The sequence below is a fragment of the Leptinotarsa decemlineata genome, unplaced genomic scaffold, assembly GCF_025532065.1.
Source record: "Leptinotarsa decemlineata unplaced genomic scaffold, Ldec_3_MD MMD2_tig00000199_RagTag_RagTag, whole genome shotgun sequence".
Lineage (NCBI taxonomy): Eukaryota > Metazoa > Arthropoda > Insecta > Coleoptera > Chrysomelidae > Leptinotarsa > Leptinotarsa decemlineata.
The window spans coordinates 12,226,126-12,250,906 of record NW_027412544.1 but is presented as its reverse complement, the minus strand read 5'-3'; the positions used below and the strand labels follow the sequence as shown (position 1 = coordinate 12,250,906).

The 24,781-nt window shown below is 33.3% G+C and overlaps 1 protein-coding gene across 1 annotated transcript in view; it reads left to right on the top strand.

Annotated features, from left to right (window-relative positions):
- BRWD3 (bromodomain and WD repeat-containing protein) overlaps positions 1-24,781 on the top strand; it is a 51,808-nt gene that overhangs the window by 10,081 nt on the left and 16,946 nt on the right. Inside the window, exons 9-11 of the mRNA XM_074172948.1 lie at positions 10,519-10,744; positions 17,194-17,299; positions 17,355-17,483. Of these exons, the coding sequence (XP_074029049.1) occupies positions 10,519-10,744; positions 17,194-17,299; positions 17,355-17,483 (461 nt within the window). The remainder of the gene's footprint in view (positions 1-10,518; positions 10,745-17,193; positions 17,300-17,354; positions 17,484-24,781) is intronic.

Below are 24,781 nucleotides of genomic sequence, written 5' to 3'. Positions count from 1 at the left end.
TTTCTTCGCTTGGGTCACGACTCAATGTATCAGAAATTTGCATATTTTTTCCTTAAATAAACGTTAGTGTGAATCTGTATTGCAGTAGTTTCATAGCAAGTCTTTGAATTCGCGGTGTCATGTCATCGAAAGGTTTTTTTAGAAGTCCTAGTAGTGGTCTATGATCGCTTTCAATTTTAAATCCACTCAAGCCAAATAAATAGTATCTGAATCGCTCACAACCAAAAACAATGGCCAAGAGCTCTTTTTCGATATGATTGTATCGTTGCTGAGATGGAGTCAACGAAATACTTGCGAACTCGATAGGCCGATTATCTTGACTAATGAAAGCACCGAGACCGTATGGTCCAGCATCAACGGAAAGTACTACATCTTTCGAAGGATCAAAATACGATAACGTTGTTGCATTAGAAATCAATTGTTTTAAACGAATGAAACATTTTTGTTCGTTCACAGTCCAGACCCACTCATTTTTGTCACTCAAGAGTTTTCTTAATGTATTTGTTTCATTTGAGAGATTAGGAATAAATTTTGAAAGGTATACTATCATTCCTAAGAAACGTTGCAAATCCTTTTTGCACTTTGGCGGATTCATCTCACGGATAGCACGGGTTTTATTATCATCAGGGGATATTTCCTTGTCACTGATGATATGTCCTAAAAACTGTATTTTTGTGACGCAGAACTGTGATTTTTCACGATTAAGCGTAAGTCCACTACTTTGGATTTTCTGTAACACAGTTTTAAGGTTAAGATTGTGTTCCTCAAGTGTACGACCGTATACCAAAATGTCGTCAAAATATGCTACCTGTCCTGGAATACCATCTAGAATTTCATAGATACATCTTTGAAAAATTTCTGGGGCTGAAGATATTCCATATGGAAGTCTGAGGTATCGATATCTACCAAAACAGGTAGTAATTGTACACAGAAATGTGCTTTCTAAAGTTAATGGCAACTGAAGAAAGGCTGATGAAGCATCTAAAAGACTGAAATATTTAGCACCAACTAATTGGTAAAATAACACGTCCTGTGTGGGAATTTCAAAAATTTCCCATTTGATGTACTGGTTAAGTTTTCTTGGGTCCATGCAAATTCTAATATCGCCATTGGGTTTTGGAACAACAACAATTGGATGTACCCAGTCAGTTGGCTCAGGGACAGGTGAAATAATATTTTGAGCTACCATTTCGTCCAATTTTAGCTTAACTTTCTCTTTCAAAGCCAAAGGAATTTTTCTAGGGGCGCTAATATGTGGTATGGCATTTTCTGACAAAACTATATCATAATGTTTTTTAACTTTCCCTGTACCCGAAAATACTGCGCTGTATGAACTCAATAATATTTCAACATTTTCATTATTAGTTATGGATGACATAATATGGGATTTTTCTGGAAGAATTCCAAAAAGTTGACAGGCAGAAAGTCCCAAAATTGAACTTTGAATTTTAGAATTCAATACATGGAATGACATTTTTCCAATTTTTTCACCATATTGACAATCAAGATAAATTTTTCCTAATACATCAATTTTGTGTCCTGAATAAGAGGACAGAGTTGAAGGGTCTGAAAGTTTTTCTAACGGTATGTTCAAAGCACAAAAGTCATTTTTATTGAGGGTATTACCCATACTACCACTATCAATTTTAACTTTAGTTTTGACACCGCATACTGAAATATTTTCAAACCATTCAATTGCATTAATGTCTGAGCTCGTAATAGTCCAAATAATAGAGTCATTACTACATTCACGATAGTTTAGATCATTGTGCTCAAGAATTTCATCACCTCCACCCTCTACAATTTCATAAACTCGGTTTTTATTACGAGGGCAATACTTGTGATAGTGTCCTTTTTGAGTGCAAAAATTGCAGAAACGGTTTGCCGCCAAGCACTTACCCTGTTCATGTTGTTGGCCACAACATCTACAAGTTATACTACCTCTATTCTTAATAGTCTGACTGCTACCAGCTTCTTCACATGAACCCCTATATCGGACTTGACTGCCTGGACGTCTCTGATAACCCCTTTCTTGACTATATCTATGAGAGGACACTGCACTGTCACCTCTACTGTTATTCCAATCACGCCTTTTTATTTCACTCACCGTGTAATGTTTCTGAATTTCCACAAATGATACAACTTATCATTTAGCAAAGGATATATTGTAGAAAAAATAAATAAACGTATCATCAAATCGTATTCACAAAAACTAACGGTATTCGATGGTGATATCTTAACCACAACCTCCAGCCCTTTCGGTACGCGCAGGTGCCTAGGAATCTGGCAGATCGAGTTGCGCTATGGCATATTGATTAATAGCGATTGTTCGTAAACAGGATGATATTTCGATACATTACACCACCTCACACCCAAAACAAAACATAATTAGGTATAACAATTTCCTTCTGGTATTAATATCTAAATCTATCAGGTTCCTTTCTGTTTCTTACAGGACGTGTATATGAAGCGCCTGTTAATGACAATGGTAGCTGCTTGTTAGCGTTACTTGTTTCTGTTTCCTCAGGCAGTGGTTCAGTGTCATTTGCAGTCGCTTCAGAAATATCATTTTCATGTAGACATTCATCATCCTCATCGTCATTCTTGTTTTCAAAAGATAAATATTCTGGAGAAAATCTCACATTATCAGAGTCATAAAAATCTGTTACTTGATTGTCAGTAGAAAACGATGTTTTTATTTGATTTGAATGTCGCTTCCAAACTAAATTAGTTTCTAAAGGTTCCACAAGAAAAACATTTTTACCCAAAATTTTTGTGACTGTAGCTTTGCACCAAGATGGTTTCACATACCGATAGTCTTTGGTTATTACAATATCTCCTACTGACAATAAGAGACTTCTTCTCCCCCTATAATATTTTTTGTTTCTTGCTTGGGCTTTGTACAAATTGTTTCTTGCCTTTTTTTCATCCATATGGCTTCCTTCATTATTTTGCAATATCAATGGTTTGATTAAATCAAGTCGTGTTGTCAATGCTCTACCCAAAAATATTTTAGCAGGAGTTTCTCCTAACGAACAATGAACAGTATTGCGATAAGTTAACAAAAATTTGGATAATGATAAATTGATGTTTTTATCGTCAATTACTTTCTTCAAATAGTTTTTTACAGTTTTTACGCTGTTCTCTGCAGCCCCGTTACAGTGGGCGGAGAATGGTGGACTGGTTATGTGTTCAATACCATTTATTTGAAGAAAATACTTGAACTCGACTGAACACAGCTGCGGACCATTATCGCTAACTAAAGTTTTAACTAAACCATATCTAGCAAACACTTCCCGTAATTTAGCTATAGTGGCAGTTGAAGTTATGGAGGCCATAGGGAAAACCTCAATCCATTTTGAGAAAGCGTCTAATACAATCAAGAAAAAATTATTTTTTTTTGTTTCGGCAAAATCAATATGTATTCGGGACCAAACCCCATCTGGGACAGGCCACCCTTGCAATGGAGCCTTGGGAGGATTCGTCTGTACTTCCTGGCATTTATCACATAATTTACTAACTTTTTCAATATCCTTATTTAGTGAGGGCCACCAGAAATAGGATCGTGCCAATAGTTTCATTTTGACTATGTCAAAATGTGCACTATGCAGCTCATTCAACATTAAATGTTTTAAGGAAGATGGTATAACAACCCTCTGACCCCACAATAGCACATCTTCTTCAGTACTGAGTTCTAGTTTTCTATTGAAAAACGGTTTTAATTCGAAATCGATATTTTTCGGCCAATCTGTTTTCACGTATTTCAATACTTGGGATAATATAGGGTCTTTTTTTGTTTCCTGTCTTACATGATCTACATCTATGGGAATTTCCGAATTTTCACTGATGAGATATATACTTGAAAACTCTTCTTCAATATTTTCATTTTTGATGTTATTTTCTATCGGTAGCCGACTCAGAAAATCTGCAATATTTCTACTAGTATGAATATATTTAATATCAAAATCGAAACCACTTAAGAAAACTGCATAACGTTGCAGTCTATTAGCAGCTAGGATAGGTATTCCTTTTTTGGGCCCAAAAATGGAAACTAAAGCCTTATTGTCACTTATGAGGGTAAATTTTTTTCCATACAAGTATTGATAAAATCGTTTAATACCCCATACTATCGCGGTTGCCTCTTTATCTATTGCTGAATATCCCATTTCTGCCTTGGTCAACGTCCTACTCGCGAAACAGATAGGTCTCTCCACACCGTTCTCGTAAATGTGAGAAATAATTGCTCCAATGCCGTAATCTGAACTGTCCACTGTTAAATTAATATTCAAATTTGGATCAAAATGTGCTAATACGGAGTCAGATGCTAATATACTCTTCATTTTACAAAACGCTTCGCTGCAGGCCTTAGTCCAATTCCAGGTAGCATTTTTTTTTAACAATGCATGTAAAGGGAACAAAACATCTGGCATGTTTGGAATAAATCTATTATAATAATTTATAATCCCGAGAAAAGATTTCAATTGGGTAACATTAGTAGGTTCTGGTATGAGTTCGATAGCTTTAATCTTTTCAGGACATTTATGTAACCCATGCCTGTCAATAATGAAACCTAGATAGGCCACAGAATCAGAGAAGAATGCGCATTTATTTTTTTTAACGGTGAGGCCTACATTTTGTAATATCTCTAAGGCTTTATGTAAATTTTCAATGTGCTCCTTCTTGTTTCGGCCTGTAATCAGGATGTCGTCTAAAAAAATCGCAGTACCGGGCAAGTCAATGAAAATTTGTTCCATAGCCCTTTGAAACTGTGACGGTCCTGACGAAACTCCATAAGGAAGCCTATGGTACTTAAAAAGGCCTTTATGGGTACTTATCACAGTATATTTCTGTGAAATTGGATCTAGCAACATCTGTTGATATGCCTGACTCAAGTCGATCTTGGAAAATTGTTTTCCACCTTGCAACTTACTGAAAAGATCATCAATCCTCGGAAGAGGATATTTATCTGCTTGAATGTATGGATTAATAGTAATTTTATTCGCAGCAGATTCGAACACTGCCATCTTTTTTTGCACTGGGACTATTGGTGTAGCCCAATCGGAAAATTCTATTGGTGAAATGATACAGTCGTTTACTAATTTTTGTAATTCTGTTTCCACTTTTCCTCTCAAGGAAAATGGTAGTGGTCTAGGCTTATGAAATTTTGCCGGAGCGTCAGTGGGAATGTTTAATTTCAATTTAAATTTATTGAATGTCCCTAAACGATCAGAAAATACGGACGAATATTTTTGTACTATATTTTCAAGTGTATTGTCTTCAACATAATTGATTTCTTTGAAACCCATATTATAATTTCTGATAAAATTTCTTCCTAGCAAGGCTGGGCGATCATTATCCATCACGTAAAAATCTAAAAGTTTGACTTTATTGTGAAACTTAACCTCCAAATTTATTTTTCCCTTTGGCCGAATTTTATTCCCAGAATAATTAATTATTGTTATAGCTGCAGGCTGTAAGGGATAATGTTTGAAATGACTCTCATACATATTAAATGGTAAGACTGAAACGGCCGCCCCTGAATCCAATTCTAATTTGAATATCTTATTTTCTATACCAATTTCAATATAAATAGGTACATCCTTATCGTTTAGTAAACAAAGAACAGGAGACTCATTTTCTGACCTTGCATTTTCTAGTAATCTTAAATTTCTATTGGTTTTTTTACATACCGCTCTGAGGTGTCCCCTACCATTACAGACAGAACAAATATAATCCTTGTAAGGGCACGAATTTGGAAAATGTCCTCTCCCACAACGAAAACACGTCACATTTGCCTTTTCACTAGCACTAGTATTCGCGCCACTTCCTCCTTGATATTGTGTAGATTCTCCCCATGATGAATAACGCCTCTGATTTCCTGATCGAGCGGTTCTTACATTCTGCCGGTGATCACTCCTCGAACTGTTTCCAATACGGTTTATTCCTGCATCTTCCTTCAGCGCTGGCTCTCTTTTCACTTCCGTTTCCATCCTAGACTCTTTGATTCCCTCGATTGCAGCTTCTTCGATTAGAGCAGTTTCCATAGCTTTACTGAAATTTGCATCGACTTTCAGCCCCAATAAGGTATTTTTTACTTTTCCTTCGTTATATCTTGTTATAAATATATCTGTCAGTTTTGTGTCTAACTGTGTTCCAAATTGACAGTTGCTGGCCAATTTTTTTAGTCGCACTGCCCAATCTTGCACCGATTCATTATCTAGTTTGTGTACTGAGTAATACTTTGCTCTCTCTACCCACACAACCCGTGTTTTATTATAATAATCGTCAAGATGTTTCAGGATTACATTATAACCACTATTTTCCGGTTTATCCGGTATCGACAGATCAACTAGCAGCTGATAGGCTTCTTCGGCTAAACTGTATAGTAGAACTGCACGCTTAATATTTTCATCTGCAATGTTTTGCGCTATGAAGTACTGTTCTAACCTTTTTATACATACTTGTCACTCACATGTTTTCGGATCGAAAACAAGACTCAATGCAAGGTCAACTGCCGAAGCCATTTTGTGATACACTCGATCTTAATCTAACTGCTAAATACGGCACTCTGTAATTTTAATCCTCGTCGCCAAGTGTAATGTTTCTGAATTTCCACAAATGATACAACTTATCATTTAGCAAAGGATATATTGTAGAAAAAATAAATAAACGTATCATCAAATCGTATTCACAAAAACTAACGGTATTCGATGGTGATATCTTAACCACAACCTCCAGCCCTTTCGGTACGCGCAGGTGCCTAGGAATCTGGCAGATCGGGTTGCGCTATGGCATATTGATTAATAGCGATTGTTCGTAAACAGGATGATATTTCGATACATTACACACCGTATCTTTCGAAATTTCCTTTTGAGTGGCGACACTTGCTTCCATGGATCTACAAATATTAATCGCTTCCGTTAGCTTAAGGTCAGGGCTTTGAAGAAGTTTTTCTTGAATACGTGGATCTTTTACACCCAATACAATCCGATCACGAATTAGAACATCTTTTTCTTTGAAGTCGCATGTAGATGCTAGTTGCTTTAGAGCTGTGATAAACTGGTCAATCGTTTCACACGAAAGTTGTTTCCGTTTGAAAAACTTGAAATGTTCGTAAACAAGGTTTTTTGTCGGATTGAAATGAGCTTCAAATTTTGATAAAATAATGGCCAATTTTTCTCTTTCTTCATCCTATTCGTACTCGAAAGTATTATAGATTTTTATAGCTTCGTCTCCAAGTAAATTTAACAGGATAGCTATTTTAACAGGATCTGCTTTGGAGGTTTTTCCACTCGCAATTAGGTAAAGATCAAATTTTTGTTTTCAAAGTTTCCAGTTTCCACTGAGATCACCACTAAAACTGAGTTCTTCCGGAGCTCTGGTTTGATCACCCATTGTGTTAAACCTTTTATAGTTTTGTTTTTGGAATTTACTAAAATCCCCTTTTATTATCAACTGCCGACTTCAAAGGATAAATTTGGCAACATCTATTGTTCAACAACAACTGACCTAATAATTTCCAAACCTGGCAGCACAAACACAAAAACAAGTGATTTAGAGCACTTTACCGCTGTCACCATGTGAAATACTGATTGTTTCTAATAAGGGCATCATTGACAACTCTCTATATCACTTCTTTGATGTACTTTATTTATTAATAATGGATAACAATAGTGATTGTATACAATAGGTGCACACCATCGTGATGGCTGATTGACAACTGGATTCGCTGCCGCTTCTACTGAGTACATGACAGTAATGACATTCATTCACCTATTTGATTTAATCCCAGCCAAGAGGAATCTTATTTGAATTGAAGGGGTTATATTTTTATGAGTGATTAATTTTTGGGAAAGGAAGTTTTTGGCTTTCTACTACTCCATCTTGATACAAAGAAAAAGGATGAGGGAATCCTTCCAAAGAAAGGAAGGAAGTAATCAATTTGAAAATAAGTAAAATTAATCACTCCTAAAAATATAACCCCTTCAATTCAAATAGTAATTAAAATTCTGATATGTTGGCTGCTGTAAATTTTTTATCGAGAAACTCTGTATCAACATTTTCTTTGAATCATCTTCAGAAAGTTTTGTATTCAAATTCTTCAACACTTCCAACCCACATATTTTGTTATATGTATAATTTTATTTCCTTACAATGTGGATTTTCTTGACCTATCCACAATCTTGATTGATCCTGTCTTTATACCGAGTGATATGTAATTGGATATCTTTTTTCCTTGTTGTTAGATAATCATTTCTATTCTTAATGTGTACAATTGTAGAAAAAATATATAAACAAGGTAATGTCATTATGCCAAGATTGATAAAGTGGTTCCTACATGAAGCTGTTTTTGATGAATTAGTTATACAGTGAATGATTTTTGTGTGTGGTGAAAAGTGTGCTTGACCCCAGAATATAAGGTCTTACCTTTCAATATGCGATTCCTAGCATGGGTTGCATGATTAGTAGTGGAAATCGATTGTCACGCTGAGTAGAACTAATCACTCAAGCCAACCCAACCAGGTACCTTGTAACCAAACAAATTGTATGTGTTGCACATGGATTTTATTGGAGACTTCAATGTAAAATTTGCACTTGCTTAACGGTAAAATGTGAGGTTTTGACGTGAATGAAATCTAGGCACAATGAAATTTAGTTGTGATGAAAGCATACTGCATTCTACTTGGTTGCGATAGTTTGTACAAAAAAAACAAGTGTATACCATTTTTTTTAAGAGATGAATTGGTAGCTGTTTAAAAGAAACTCATTTTTTTAACCTCTTTCTGGATAGCTTCCCTAGTTTCGAAATGAATGAATGTTAAAAATTATCTTTGAACGTTTTCGAGAGTTTAAACATGACAAAAACAAAATTATTTTTGAATTATAGCCTAATATCCTAATTAAGATCTGTCTTATGTGTAGTAAAGAATTTTGAGGGCATTTGTATTTGTGAACTTTTGACAATTCCTCATAAGGAATTCAAGCATCTTGTTTGCCTTTGACATTTATATTCTCGACAGATCTGAAAATTTTTAGGTCAGAAGAAAAAGTATCCTTGATTTTATCTGTTGGAATAGATCGTTGATAAATACTAAGAAGAGTAGTGACTGTTTCAAACAGTCTAAAATTACAGAATCTATAAATATTTCATAATAACATGCATGTATATATTATAAAGTCATAAGTACAATGTGTGAATTTAAGCTTATCTGTAAATGACTGAAGGGAACACGCTACATTGGTCTTTCTGTCTAGTATTACATTTGTTCAATTTGTGGGCAAATATATGGGTATCACGAGCTTTATGTCTATTCTTCAATGGCTCCAGAATGAGTAACTGTTGACATCTTTACAGTTTTCAAAATGTCAAGATAACAATAATCACATGAAACTCTATTAATACATTTAAGAATGTGCTTTTGTGATATAAAAACACTATAGCAGATGCTGAGCCTCCCATACGCACTACAGTACCATAATTAACACTAGACAAATAACTGTAGACACAACAAAGAGTTCTAGATCTGTTTACATTCTTCAGACAATGGAAGTTCAAACCCCTTATAATTAGGCTCTCATATTGAAAAGAGGAATATCATTCTATTATATTCATTGAATACATTTTTTTTGTTAATATAAACAGACAGAAGGGTGATTTCAATACATTTTTTCTCAATGCACATGATAATGTTTGATAAACAGTGTACAAGTCACCGAACAGTAAAATATCTCCTTTGTTCGCCTAAGGCTTCTTTCCAAATTTGGTATCTACAAGTATACAAAGAAATGGACAAAACATTTATTGATCATAATTGAATTTTTGGTACTTTTATTAATGGAATGCACTGTATATTTTTTATTTCTGAATTGTAAAATTGAATTTAATTGAAAATAGTGATTAAGTGTTCATATTTTTAACGAAATTGAAAAAATTATCAATCTAGTATGTTTTAACGAAAGAATTTATTTATATGACTATTTACAGTGGAGCATTAATGTATATAGAGTCTAAATTTGAACAGAAATCATAAGGAATGAATTTGGGGTTATTTGATTAGTGCAGAACTTTTGACTTATCTTGAACAAACATTTTCATAAATATACGAAAAATAAATAGAGATAACAAATGCACTTTTGTATAAAAGTTTATAATATTGTATATTTTCCGAAAAATACTCATTTATCAAAAAACACTTGATTGTTTTACAAAAACACTTTTTTAAAAACTGTTTGGTGAAAATCTCACAATGCAGTGTTTTTTGAATAGAACCTCGTTCATTTAAGGCAACTTTCAATTGAAATGGACAGTGAAAAAGGTTATGTTACAATATTTAATAATATGTAGAAGAAAATCATACTAGATTGCTCAAATTCTCTCCTCAGTTGTTCTAAATAATCACCAATATCTTGGTTTGTTCACATTTTTGAGGAAACATCAAATGCAAAAATATCTCTTATGAATGAATCTTTACCATATTGTACGTTGAAAAAATATTTAGTTACAATTTGAAATTTCAGCTTCCAAAAGAACTTTTTTTCCATACGGATTACCGTCCACTCGTGAGAGATTCAAATCACTATGTATTGGATGAACAAACACAAGTACCACCACATTTGATGCCTCCACCTTTCCTTGTAGATATTGATGGTAACCCATATCCCCCTATGCTTCAACGCTTAGTACCTGGCCGAGAGTTGTGTAACGTGGAACAACTTGTTCCAAATATTGTTATAGGAAATGAAGGTATGACTTGAATATTTCGTATATTTCTTGTAATGTTCATGTTATGTTTTTGCTTTCTGATGGACAGAAGGTGAGATGATATCTTTTGCATATTACTTTTCAAAAATTTTTTGGTCTACGTGTGTTTCATGTCTATTATTTTGCTCTAACTCTAGTGGTTCCATTTCTACCTTTAATTCAAATATTTATATTTAGAGTTTCACCAAATATTTCAAGCATGCAGAAAATGTATATATAACATCCCAACAAACGTCTTTCAGATGATGGTTATATTTACATAATTTATAAGTCATTTCAGGAAGAATCAACAGAATTGGTCTTTTTTGCATTCTTCAAAAGATGAATTACCAATAACAATGCAACAGCCTTCATATTCGTCAGACATGGCTCTGTTCTTTGTTATTTGCAAAAATGAAAAGAACCTCAAAGGGCCGTTGTTTCACAAGCCTAGTATAGCAGTAGCAGTAGCACCTCAAAGGATATCCTTTAAGTTGCTACTGCAATAGTAGACACCCCAAAATGGTTTTTCTCAAATCAGATCAGTTACACTTTTATTATATGTATAGATAAATTAGTCCAATTTTAACTATAATAATTTAATACTCAAAAAACATTTAATGCTTGTTCTATGGAAGACAATGTTGACATGGATTCAATCATATGTAAAATTTCGATAACAGAGAATGATGGATCTTAGTTTTTTGAAAATTATTTCAAAAATGATTGTATACTTTAAAACCACTTTAATAAATTGATCATTTTAAGGGATTTGTAATCAATATTTATTTTGAGTACGTTTATCAATGTCCCTTTGTAGAGTGGTTAGCATTTTCAGGAACATAAAGTCCCATCTTTGTACTCCCGAAGATACCAACACACCTTAATTCATATTTTCAAATACAGAAAAAAATTTCAAGAACCATTGAAATGACACAAGATACAAAAATAATTGAACTATAATAGATTGAATAATAAAAAAGGTACCAGGAATTTAACATGTATCATGCCAAAAATGTATCATGTAATGCCAGATCATATTTAGACAATCAAACCCTTTTATTCCTATGAAATTAATGAAAGAATGGTCAATAACAACTGATCGATAATTTTTCACAATTTGATAAATTGACAATTCATTAAAAAAATATGTTTCTTAAATAATATATTTTATTGAATTACTTATTCTTATGAGTTCAGCTTGATAAGGATTTTGTTGATTTATTCATGCAAATGAATATTATGGCAAAAATAGTTTTTGTATATATTCATGAATAATTTCTTCATTATGACTCTTCAACAATCCTGAAAAACGATAAATATAATGCAACCTGACCAAAAAATCTTGTGGAGTTCACCACTTCTTTAAAGTGATTGTTTTGTAATATTTGATATATGGCAGACATATTCCATTTTTCATGAAACTTTTCTTCAAAGTATGAAGACTTTTCAACATTAAGAAGTCAACTACCAATAAACTCTAAAGGAGATTTTGTAAAGTTTTTGAATAAGTGTTTTTTCTATACTCTGTCCATATAAGCAACAGAGTACTCCAAAACCTTATCACGCATAGTGCATGTGATCTCCCAGACAAGGCTGCTTGTCAGAGTTGCACTAAGGAACTTATCAAAATTTTATTATTATTTTAATATGGGGCTGGGTGTTGAAATTTTTTTAGGTGAAGTGTAGGAACACAAATTAGCAGTTTCTTTAGACGTATCAGTACTTGACATTATAAAATTTTTAAACTTTAAAATACTGTATACAGCGTGACTCACGGTCGATGGTAGGTTGGTTAGACGTTTCTGGAAAACGCAAAGCATGATTTTTCTGAAAATTTCACCTCTCACATTTCCTTACCTGTTCTATCGATCTAAAATATTTTCAGCATTGCGTCGTTGCCACTTCCATCAAAAAGTCCTAGCAACTTAATTTTTTTAAATGGAACATCCAGTATATTGATACATTTTTGGAATCGCTCTGGTATTTTAATACTTTTTTGTTGATAATGTCCTATACCTATCTTTATCTGTTTTCGAGATAAAAAATAAATTGTGCTAAATATGGTCCAAAACATAGCCTTAATTGAAATTAAGTACATCAGTACTCTCAATTCTGAAAAGTTGATATTTTGATGATAGTTTGGACAAACTCGAAATATTCAAATAACACCAAGAAATTGACTCCATATCATACAGGGCGTGCTAAAATTACGATTATTTCCATTGTGCATAAAAGTAGTAAAAAGTTCATTTTTTCAAATGAAACCCCCTGTATATTACTCGGTAAATTGAAAGATGGTGAAAAATGATTCAAGATGATATATCATGTCCATATACCTAAATCGTCAAGTTTTCTCAATAAAGTCGCTTCTTCTAGAAACATTTTTTTTTAGAATTTGGATTTAGGTAGCAGTGGAATTATCAAGCTTATAGCAGTTCGGGTACTTTTATAAGTAATTTACAAAGAGTTATCGACGGTGTTTCGAATCATCTTCCAAAATGAATGTAAATATCGATTATTCAAACGAAGTTCTTCTGAAATTATTTATTATACACATGAACAAAGTGATCAAATCAGTGTCAGAACGTGTAAAAAATTCAACCAAATGTATCCTGAATTAACACCAATGAACGAGAGGAAGTTTGTAAGGTTACAAAATAATTTCCTTGACTATGGCTCAAAGTTTTCAGGGATCAACTGTACCAAAAATCAGTCATTTCTAGGTAAAAAGTAAGATTTTGTGGGCTAAAACATGTGAAAGTACAGACAATAACAGAATAGGATGATTCAAAATAACAAAATTGTAAACAAAATATCACATTTTCACAATAAATGCTGAAAATGTCCATTACATTCTAAACACTTTAAAATGTTTTTTGTACGCGACTTGTGGTTGATTTTTCAATTTCCTGGGGATCCAGATCTTCAATACTTCGCACTATTCGCCGTCGCAATTCTTCTTTGGTAGGCACTGGAGTACTGTATACCCTTTCGTTTAAAACACCCCATAAAAAAAAGTCAAGTGGCGTGAGATCGGGTGTTCTCGGTGGCCAATCCCACGGCCCTAAACGCCTAAACCAACGATAGTCGAAGAGTTCGTCAAGTTTCCTGGAAACTTCCTGGGTGGAATGAGCTGGCGCTCCGTCCAGTTGAAACCACGAATTCCTGTATTCCTCTAAAGGTAAATTTTCAAGAAAATCGGTTACAGTCGTCCTTAATATTTGGAGATATCTCTCTGCATTCAGTGTGTCTTCATAGATAAAAAAGCTAATTTTATTGTTCTTCAGAATACAGAAAACATTCAGGTCAAATTTTTCTTGAAAACCCATTTTTTTTGTAACATGAGGATTATGAGTACAGCCCAAAAATGTTTATTCCTTCTATTGAAAATACCATCCCTCGTAAATTTTGATTCGTCGCTTCAAATTATTTTTGACAAAAATTCCCGATCTTCCTGTGTATGAATCAAAAGGGATTCACAAAAATGCATTCTACGTTCGAAGTCTTCTGCTTTTAGAGCTTGAACTTTGGTAAATTTATACGGATGCATTCCGTGATTTTTCAAAATTCGTTGTACTGAAGCATGTGATACACCTAAATCTTTTTCTGCACTGCGAATGGAAGCTTCTGGATATGCATAAAAATATGCCAAAACGTTAACAGTATTGTCCTCTTTTGAAGTAACAGGTTTTGGTAATGTTGAAGGCGCTTTTAACATGAAGCTATAGTTAAGGAAATTATTTTGTAATCTTACAAACTTCCTCTCGTTCATTGGTGTTAATTCAGAATACATTTGGTTGAATTTTCTACAAGTTCTGGCAATGATTTGATCACACTGTCCGTGTATAATAAATAATTTCATAAGAATTTCGTTTGAATAATCAATATTTGCATTCATTTTTGGCGATTTTTTTAAACATTGTCAATAACCATTTATCAATTACTTATAAAAGTCACCAAACTACCATAAGTTTGATATTTCCACGGCTACCTAGAAATCAAATTCTTTAAAAATTATTTTTTGTACAACTGTTATTGAAAATCTCTTTGATAGAAACACTTTAATCAGAACACCTCCCAAAAAATCATTTAGAAAAGTTCACTCATGCAGTATGTAGTTGTAACATATGCCTTGTAATCCAAAGATCGTGTGTTCAAATCCCATGGACCCTATAATTTTTTTTATTATCAGCAGTAACGTTATACAAAAAAAATTGTATGATACATTTGTCAAAAGTGATTTTATTTTGCTCGTGAGTTTGCTCCACTTGCTGACGCTCGTTTTGCAATAATCCCCACTCACAAAATAAAATGCCACTTTCAACACTTGTAGGTAAAACGTGAATAACTATTTTTCCACAAAAACGGCTTTATTAAGAAAACTTGACGATTTAGGTATAGGAACATGTATATTATCTTGAAGCATTTTTCACCATCTTTCAATTTATCAAGTAATATACAGGGGGTTTCATTTGAAAAAATGAACTTTCGACAACTTTTATGCACAATGGAAATAATAGTAATTTTAGCACGCCCTGTATGATATGGAGTCGATTTCTTGGTGTTATTTGAATATTTCGAGTTTGTCCAACCTATCATCAAAATATCAACTTTTCATGAATTGAGAGTACTGATGTACTTAATTTCAATTAAGGCTATGTTTTGGACCATATTTAGCACAATTTATTTTTTATCTCGAAAACAGATAAAGATAGGTATATGACATTATTAACAAAAAAGTATTAAAATACCAGAGCGATTCCAAAAATGTATTAATATACGGGGTGTTCCATTTAGAAAAATATAATTGCTAGGACTTTTTGATAGAAGTGGGAACGCCGCAATGCTGAAAATATTTTAGATTGATAGAACAGGTAAGGAAATGTGAGAGGTGCAATTTTCAGAAAAATCATGCTTTGCGTTTTCCAGAAACGTCTAACCTACCATCGACCGTGAGTCACGGTGTATGTAAACATATGTTACTCTCGGACACTGTAACAATGAATTCCGCTAGCCGATTGCAGTTAAATCTGATTGGCTAGGGTAAGGAGGCTTTTTTATTTTACCCAATAGATGAAAATGTGCGTCGTGATCATGGTTTGATCACGCATTTGTTTTTGTTTGGGTTGCTTTGTTTTTTGGATGGATATACACTTTAGTCAGATTGATTTGAGGTGGGAACATTGAATTGTTGACATTACACAAACGGGCTATTGTGTTGAAAAGATGCTAATATTTCAATATTCACATTTCACCCGATTTTATCAAAAGTCTATTCAACACACAACACACACATATACATGAATTGGAATGAGAATGCATTTTTAACAAATATTTTGATGCATCTGTATCTAATGTTAGCACTTTTCCCACACCAGAGTAAAAACACTGTCTCCCAAATAAGCATCATCAGAAGATGTCTAAAACAACCGAGAAATGTGACCATTACTCATGAGAATGAAGTATCTCGATACTTGCTTAAGGTTCGCATCATAAATCATTTGAGCAAATAATGGATATTTCTCACGAGTAAAATGCTATATTGTTTCTATGACTTATAACAGGAAATATTAAAATCACACTCATTTGTAAGGGATATCCCAAATCAGAGTAATACACATTAAATTTCATAACAAGAAGTAACCCAAAAAAGCATTCAAAAATATGAAAACTGAGTGTTAAAAAAAAATGGCGTACACGTGACTTGAACACACTACTACTGTTACTTAAGCTCAGAGTTCTACTCCACCAAGCTGGCTCACGAATTAGTGTGACAAGAAGCTATTTGAGTTTCTAAATACTCTCATTTTATTATTGAGTGGAAAATAACATTTTTTTCGCCACATAATAAATTTCTAGTCCCGAGTCCATGCTTTCATTCCTGTTCTTCATTAGAAACTATATATTTCAAAATGAATCGTAGTTTGAATGATTAATTTTGATGTTTGAAACTATATTTTAAATTAAGTAAATTTTCAAATGTTACTTTGCGACTGAAAATAATTAAAACTTTAGTTGTGGGTTATGGATCTGATCAATTGTGATTGGTGCTAAGCTGTGAGTAATGGGTCATTTTGTGTACTCAACCATCAAGAAACGGTCAAATAATTTAGGCCTTTTCTAAAGTCATAAAAATTTTTTCTATATTAGATTCATTTTACACCAGAAGTTTCAATTTTACCTCTCGATATATCTGTATTTTTTATATTTTTTTGGTGGAAACTTGAATACCTGTTAATTAATGAAAATTATCTTGCAATAACATTTTCTTGTGTTATTCATCAAAACATGATAAATGTAAGTAAATTTACAATTCAAAGAAAGACTGAATAGGTTTTATTGTTTGAAAACTGTTTTAGTAATTGTCAGATCCTACTACATATTCTAAACATCAAAGTATTCCACAATTAATAATTGCTAAAATTACATTATTCACTGTTTATTTATAGGTACTCAAGAAGTCATCCAAGATATACCTCAAAATCATGTGGGTTTTGTGCATAATGAAGATGAAGATATCAGTGAGCCGGGTTTCAGACTTGGAAGGAGACATTCGTAAGTTTCTCAATTCTGCCTCCCACAGGTACTAAAATATTCTTTTGTTTACCAGGAATAGAGAATTTGAGCGTATTAGACAGAGTACAGGCGATTGGCAAAGTGACCCCAACATCGAATGGAAGATTAATGTTTTAGTACCGCCATTGATAAAATCTGTTCTAGACAGAGCTAAACAAGTCAGGTGAGATTATAACTTGATCCAAAATGTTTCAGATGAAAACAGAATGAAGTTAATTTGTACAAATAGATTACAACCAGAACCCTTTCAGTACTGTTGAAAAACTTATTATACTCCCATATTGGTCTTGATGTCCACTAATCGGGTTTATCCATCTTTCCGCGGATGTAATTTCGCTACAATACTCTTGGGTTAAGAATTTCTACAGAAGTCAAAGTTTACCATTACGACAATATCTTGTATTTTGATTTCTGTCATTGAAGAGAACCATTTTGTATGTTTACTTAAAACGGGGAGATATCCTTTGACCCACCTTCGCCAAAAATAGTATGTAAGTAGTTGAGAAATACGTCAACGTTTCAATTATTTCATTGGTGGAGCCGTTACTATGTGGTAGGAGAACATAATGATAAATTAGAAACATTCTTTTGAAATGTAATGTAGCTAAATAAATCTATGTCTATGATAAATCGATGTCTAATGAAACTTTTTATGTTTTTTACCACTTATTTGTAAGTATCGTTACTGCAGTTTCATCCTATATGGATATTTTCAAACTAATACAATAAATGTCTTATTGTATTAGTTTTATTGTATTAGTTTGAAAATGTCCATATAGGATGAAACTGCAGTAATGATAGGTTCAAATAAAAGTGGTAAAAAACGAGGAAAGTTTCATTTTTCACGCCACTGCTTTCTGGCAATATTTTCAATCTGCTCAAACTTGCCAGGACTTTGAGCTTTGCTTGATCTTCCTAATGAAAAATCCTTGCAAAAAGACGTGGACTAATAGATGGCAATTCACTATCTTTCACAGCTGGTGTCAATGTTTTGGTTAGTTTCTGGGTTTTGCCGTGTTCCTTTTTGGTTACAATCTCCAAACATTTCAACTGCAACTGCAGCATTCATCTGCAGTGGCGTGGTCGAAGTATTTTTCTTGACGTATCAATTGAGTTTCAGTTGATACCTTCATACCTAGAGTCTTGTATAAAGGGCCAAAATAGTCCATCTTGACTATAGTGAAAGGCTTGACAAAGGAAGTCAGACAATATACATTTATTAAGGGGTCCATTTCAGGTATTTCAGATTTGGCCTTCTGATATTGCACAATGGAAAATTATTGCAAGAATTTTTTACGGTTGCTCTCATATTTAAAAATGTAAAATCGTTGCATCATTAAATTGTTCAAATGTATTATTATAGTATTATCCTAGTTTTCATTCTCAGAATCTAATTTTTATCCAAAATAGGGGAAATTCTGCTTGACTTTTTTATGTTTGCACACATCTGTAAGCACAATATTTTGTTAGAAAACCTCTCGCTATGAACAAATTTTATCCAACATTTTTCATCATTTTGGATCTCTCTTGGTGGCAGTTCTCCTGACATTTGGGAAGATTTCTTGCTTTTGTTCACAAATCTCAAAATCCAAGACATAGTTCTTATCAACTTCATCCATGACGTAAATCTTGAGATATCTGATAGGCATTTTATCACTTTAAAAGATTCATTTGTGGTAATTCCGACAAAACTTTTCTTTACTTCAGAATTATCTAATTCCAAATTTTCAGTCACTGGCCATTTGTTTTCATTTCGTTTCAAGAAATCTGGTCCATCTAGCCAGTTACTTATTAGAGGTAAACTGTAAATATAAAAACTTTTATATTCTTTACTACAACTTTGACCTTGCTTTTCGTGAAAAACAAATTGAAGTCAAAACGAATGTTACTAATGGGGATACGTCCGATATAAAAACATACTCTAAATGTATTTGTGATCTGCATAGCTTATACAAGGAAACAAAATGTGAAGCATTACTCATCAGATATAAAGAAGAAAGACATACAGAACACATTTATCAAATCACAAAAAGGCGGTAAATGATAGCAAAATCTCTGCCTTGCTTAACAAATCTAAAACTGTATTTTCAATCAAAACAAAAATAAAAATGAAGGCAGGCATACAACTGTAGTCTTATATGTAGTCTAGATATGTTACAAATCCTGATCGTTTTAATGAATTATTCGCTCAGTTCAGCAATGAACATAAGGTAGAAAATGATAACATAGCATATTATAGCAAAACTACAATATTTCTCAGACTGGTGGATCGTTCAGTAATAGTCAATACATTAAATTAAATGTAACCAAAATACTCGTGTGGTGTAGATAGCATACCACCAGCAATATTAAAAAAAAATCAGGTCACATATGTGAACCCTTGGCAAACATAATTAATGAAAGTCTCTCATCTGGTATACATCCAGATGACCCTAAAATAGCTAAAGTAGTTCCTGTCTGCAAGAAAGGTTGTAAGAATGACAATAATAACTACCGGCCAATATCATTACTTCCACCACCTGTTAAGATATTTGAACATGTAATATATCATAGGGCTCATCTTATTTATAAAATGTCCATCAATTTGATTTCAGACAAGGAATGTCTACCGAATTAACGATATTTAATGTAGTTAAACCCTATTATAGTTAACAAGAATTTTATAATGACCTATTCTAACTCAAGCTTGTTTTAATATGTTGTAAGATGTTTCTTGTGTGTTAGATTTTATATATTGTTGTAGATATAAGACATTCTAGTACAATGTTGGTGTCGACTTATTGTTCAATTTCTTCTTTCTGTGTCTATTTTACTTTACCTTAATTTAAGATTGTTTAAGGCCTTTACTTTTTCAACAAGATTTTGTATCTTTGAACAGTAAAGCATATTCTCTTTCTCTCTCTCACAGAATGCTGGTAAAAATAACCTCGGTAGGCTTGTAGTATGACCTCTCAAAGGCTTTTGACATGGCAAACCACGAAACACTCCTAAATAAGCTGGAAAAATATGGTATAAGGGGTAGGTTATACCTATCAAATCAATCCCAAGTTGTTAGCATAATGAATTTACTAAATCATTATATATATATATATATATATATATATATATATATATATATATATATATATATATATAATAGAATCATAATTAGACAGGGTTTACCTCAGAACTCAATCCTTGTCCATGTCAAATATATGTCTGTTTAAAATCTGTTTTTCCGTTAATCAGCTGTCGCCCCCATACGAACGACAACTCTCAGAAGTTGAGAACTTGTGCGAGCTAAGGACTGACGAGGTCATACCTTTTAACTTGTGATTCCTAACACGGCTGCAGAGTCATCCCAGCTTCAACCAGATAAATTCTCTCGAGAAAAATATCTGGTCGAGGCGGGAATCGAACCCACGGTCTTCCGATCGTGAGTGGGGCGCACTACCACCGCGGCCAATTCCAAATAGTATGGTCAAATGATCAAAGACAAATATACTTAGACTAAATGTCACCAAAACAGGACTTTTAATTTTAAATAAATCAATTAACTGCGAGGAATCTCTATAAGTGAAATTTTAAAATAAATCTTTTTCAATATGTGATCACACTAAATTCTTAGGTGTCACGATGGATGCAACCGTCACTCGGCGAATCCATATAATAATAATAACCACCCTCAGGCTCATACAAGCTAATAAGCCTGATCTAGTTCTTCTCGACCACCAGAGCAAAACGATATTTGTCGTGGAGTTTTCAGATCCTGGCGAGACGAATATCGTCAGAAAAGAGGAGAAAAAAACGGATAAAATATCGAGAATTCCACTTCGAACTCCGCAGACTCTATCCAGATCTCTCTGTCAAGATGGTTGTTCTGATTATTGGAGTCCTTGGTGGAATGATGTCCTCTCTACTCGAATCTTAAAATCATAACGCCTTGCCGCACTAAGGCAGAAATCTTAGCCGCACAGATGCAGAAGGCTGTCATTCTTGGCTCACTGCGCTTGCTCAGGGCACATGATTCTCGGAACCAATGATCACTTACCCCACGCTGTGGGGGAGTGGTCATTGGTTGATAATGCTGGCGCGCCCTCCCGAATGTATCGGGGCTTCGGGGGCCTGATCAGCGCACACTACGGTGAAAAAAAAATTATTGACATCAGAAATAAACATCATACAATATGGAGAAAAACAAAATACAAATTTGTCAATCGGATATGAGATTGAACAGAGTTCATTCTTCCTCTTACATATTACAAAAAAAAAGATGAAAAAGATGAAAAACAAAAAAAATAACAAAGGACCTTAAATTGTAATTGTAATTGTGATAGCGGGTACAACATTCAATTCGAATAAAGAGGGGAGATGAGGCGGATATAAATACAAACAGTACCTGAAACTGGAAACAGATTTTGACGGAAAGGAAGGTGGTATATAAACTTATTAAATAACAGATTAAGCTCTATTTATGGTGTCATAAGATATTTGAAGGATCAAATCTCTGTTTGTAGTCTAAGAACATTTAACTATCCTCATGTGCAGTCATTGATTTCATATGGTATTATAGATTGGGGTTCTTCATTATACTCACAAAAAATAGTCATTTATAAAAAAAATCTGAGATATATCCTAAATCTTGATCAAAGAAGCTCTTGTGAGGGGTTCTTTTGTAGACTTGACATTTTTACAGTGCCAAAGTTTTACTTCTTGGGTCGTGTCTGCTTTGTAAAAAATATTGCAACATGTTTCCCACACATACTAGTGAATATTCTAATAATATAAATATTAATACCAGGTATTGTAATGAACTGCCTGGCTCTAGCCATAATAATAATGATAATTTTTATTTCATAAAATTGAATACATTTACATATAAACAAGAAGAAATGCTTAAATAAATATGACAAGTCACTGAAGCTCATAAAGCTAGTGTACAAAAAAAAGTGAAACAATAAACTAAGTTAATACGTTTTGTGCCTGATGGAAAAATCATGAACCAGTGCACAAACATCATCACAGTCTAAACTATCGGCCATAAAAGAAACTATCATTCATAGACCATATACATAGAGCAATTGAAAGTCATTAGTTTTATATTTCATTCAATGTTCTGGTCTTAATATGGTCCTTGATGACTTCACATATGTAGAGTTGCTGTCTATTCTATAAGGTAAGTCCTTGTTCAGAAAGATTTGCAACTGTACAGAACATGATGAACATGGTGAACAATAATGACAAATGTGAATTAAAACATATGATTAAAAGTACAAATATGCATATAAAGCAATTGTAGACTATTAATTGTGAAGTTATTTCCGTTTGTACTTGTAAATATTTACTTTCTCACTTGTGAGAACATGTGCATTTTCTTTCTGTATCGTTACTTAATTTTTTTTCTTTCCAATATTTCATGTATCTCACCTATTGTTATATTAGTTAGCCATAATTTCAGTTTTTTTAAATCTGTTATTACTTGTAATAGACTTCATTTCAAATGGAACTTCTGCATAGGCCATAGGGCACAACTATGTGAGAAATCTTTGACTTCGAGATGTGCTTACTTTAGAAATTTTTGAGGTTTTTTGTTCAAATCTGGTGTTGCGTAAATGATCCAGTCAATAATTTCATTTCGTATCTTCTATGATACATTGCAAGACTTAGAAAGAATATATGTTTGCATGTAAAACATTTAGATTCTGTGAAAAGTGTTTCAGACGGACATGTATAATCTCTATTGAAAATAATTTTGATGAGCAATTTTTGAGTGAAGTTGATAACCTTGAGATGATTTTCAGTAATACCTCCACACACAATTATTCCATAGTTGATATGGGACTGTACTAGACTAAAATATAATGTTCGAAGCTGTTATAATGTTCGTAGCTGTGCTATATCAAAATTTTTTTTGAAAAACTCAAATTTGTTCAGTAGAGACATTATTTTATTCACAACATATTCTGCGTGCTTATTTCACCTTACATGTCCCTCTGTTTTCTATTACCTTCATCAGTTTCTTTACATATTACCTTTATCAGTAACTTTACATATTATGAGAAAAGAGCCTACTATCAGGCAATAAAAGCTTATAGTTCTCTATCGAAGAAACTTAAAAATATATCAGAAGTGCAATCATTTTTTATTCGAGACATAAACGCTACTACCCGTTTAACTGCTGACTAAGTTGAAATTTGTCAATAAAATTTTTAATATGCATTGAAAGGGTTATATTCTTAGGAGCTAATAATTTTTGATCAAGATGCAGTAGTAGAAAGCCACCTAGGTTTCATAATAAGCTCCTTTTACATCTGAAGAGGTTATCCTATAATAATTTCAAATTTTATATTGTAACATCTGGTCTGTGAAGTCCCAGGCATAAGAAATAACACGCGATTTTTTTGTTCAAAATTGCTTCATCCATCAACGTAATCTCCATTAAAAGCCACACAACCATTTCAGCGCCGCTCTAACAATTCAATACCACTTTTGTCGAACGATTTATCTTCTGCCTCAAAATAGGCCTGTTTCAGCAATAACCTCTTCATTCGAGTCATATTTCTTTTCGATGAGCATTTTTTTGAAGTCTGCGAACAGCCAGTAGTTGCTGGAAGTCAAATCTGGCGAATATGGTATATGCGGAAGCAATTATAACTCCATTTCATGCAATTTTGACATCGTTTCCATGGATTTGTGAAACTGTGCATTCTCTTGATGAAGAAGCACTTTTTCAAGATAGTCGATGAATACCACACTACACACATCCCAAAATACTGAGGCCATAACCTTTCCAGCCGATTGTTGTGCTTTCGGGTGCGGACGAGGTTCACCAGTTGCTCTCCATTCAAATGACAATCGTTTTGATTCTGAAGTGAAGTGATGGATCCATGTTTCATTCATTGTCATATATTGACGCAAAAATTTCGGTTTGTTATGTTTAAACATGGCCAAACACTGCTCATAATCATCAAGACGTTCTCGTTTTTGGTCATCAGTGAACTCGCGCGACACCCACTTTGAACAGAGATTTCTCAAAGTCAAATGCTCATGCAATATTAAGCCAGCACGTTCTTTTGATTTGATAGTTCGTACTGGAACTATAACTAAATTTTATTACTATGTTAGTGTTTTTATATGCTAGTGGTCTAACTTCTACCTGTTAATATTACCTAACTACTATCTGTTAGTGATCCTATGCTAAACAACCTGTTTTAAAAACAGCTTCTAGACAACATTTGTGAATAAAAATTACTGACTAATTGAACTCATCAGTTTGACTGTTATTACTTGTGCAGATTCTTTATTGATTCAGCTTCCCCTATTTTTCAGATTGTAGAAGGTTAAATACCCATAAACATTGACTCCTGTACAAAAAATTTTCTACAACGAGTATTTAATGTTGTTAATGAGACGAAAAAACTATATCAAAAGAACTCGAAATATCACTTATGATGCAGAAAAATGTTTTAAGAAAATAAAAAT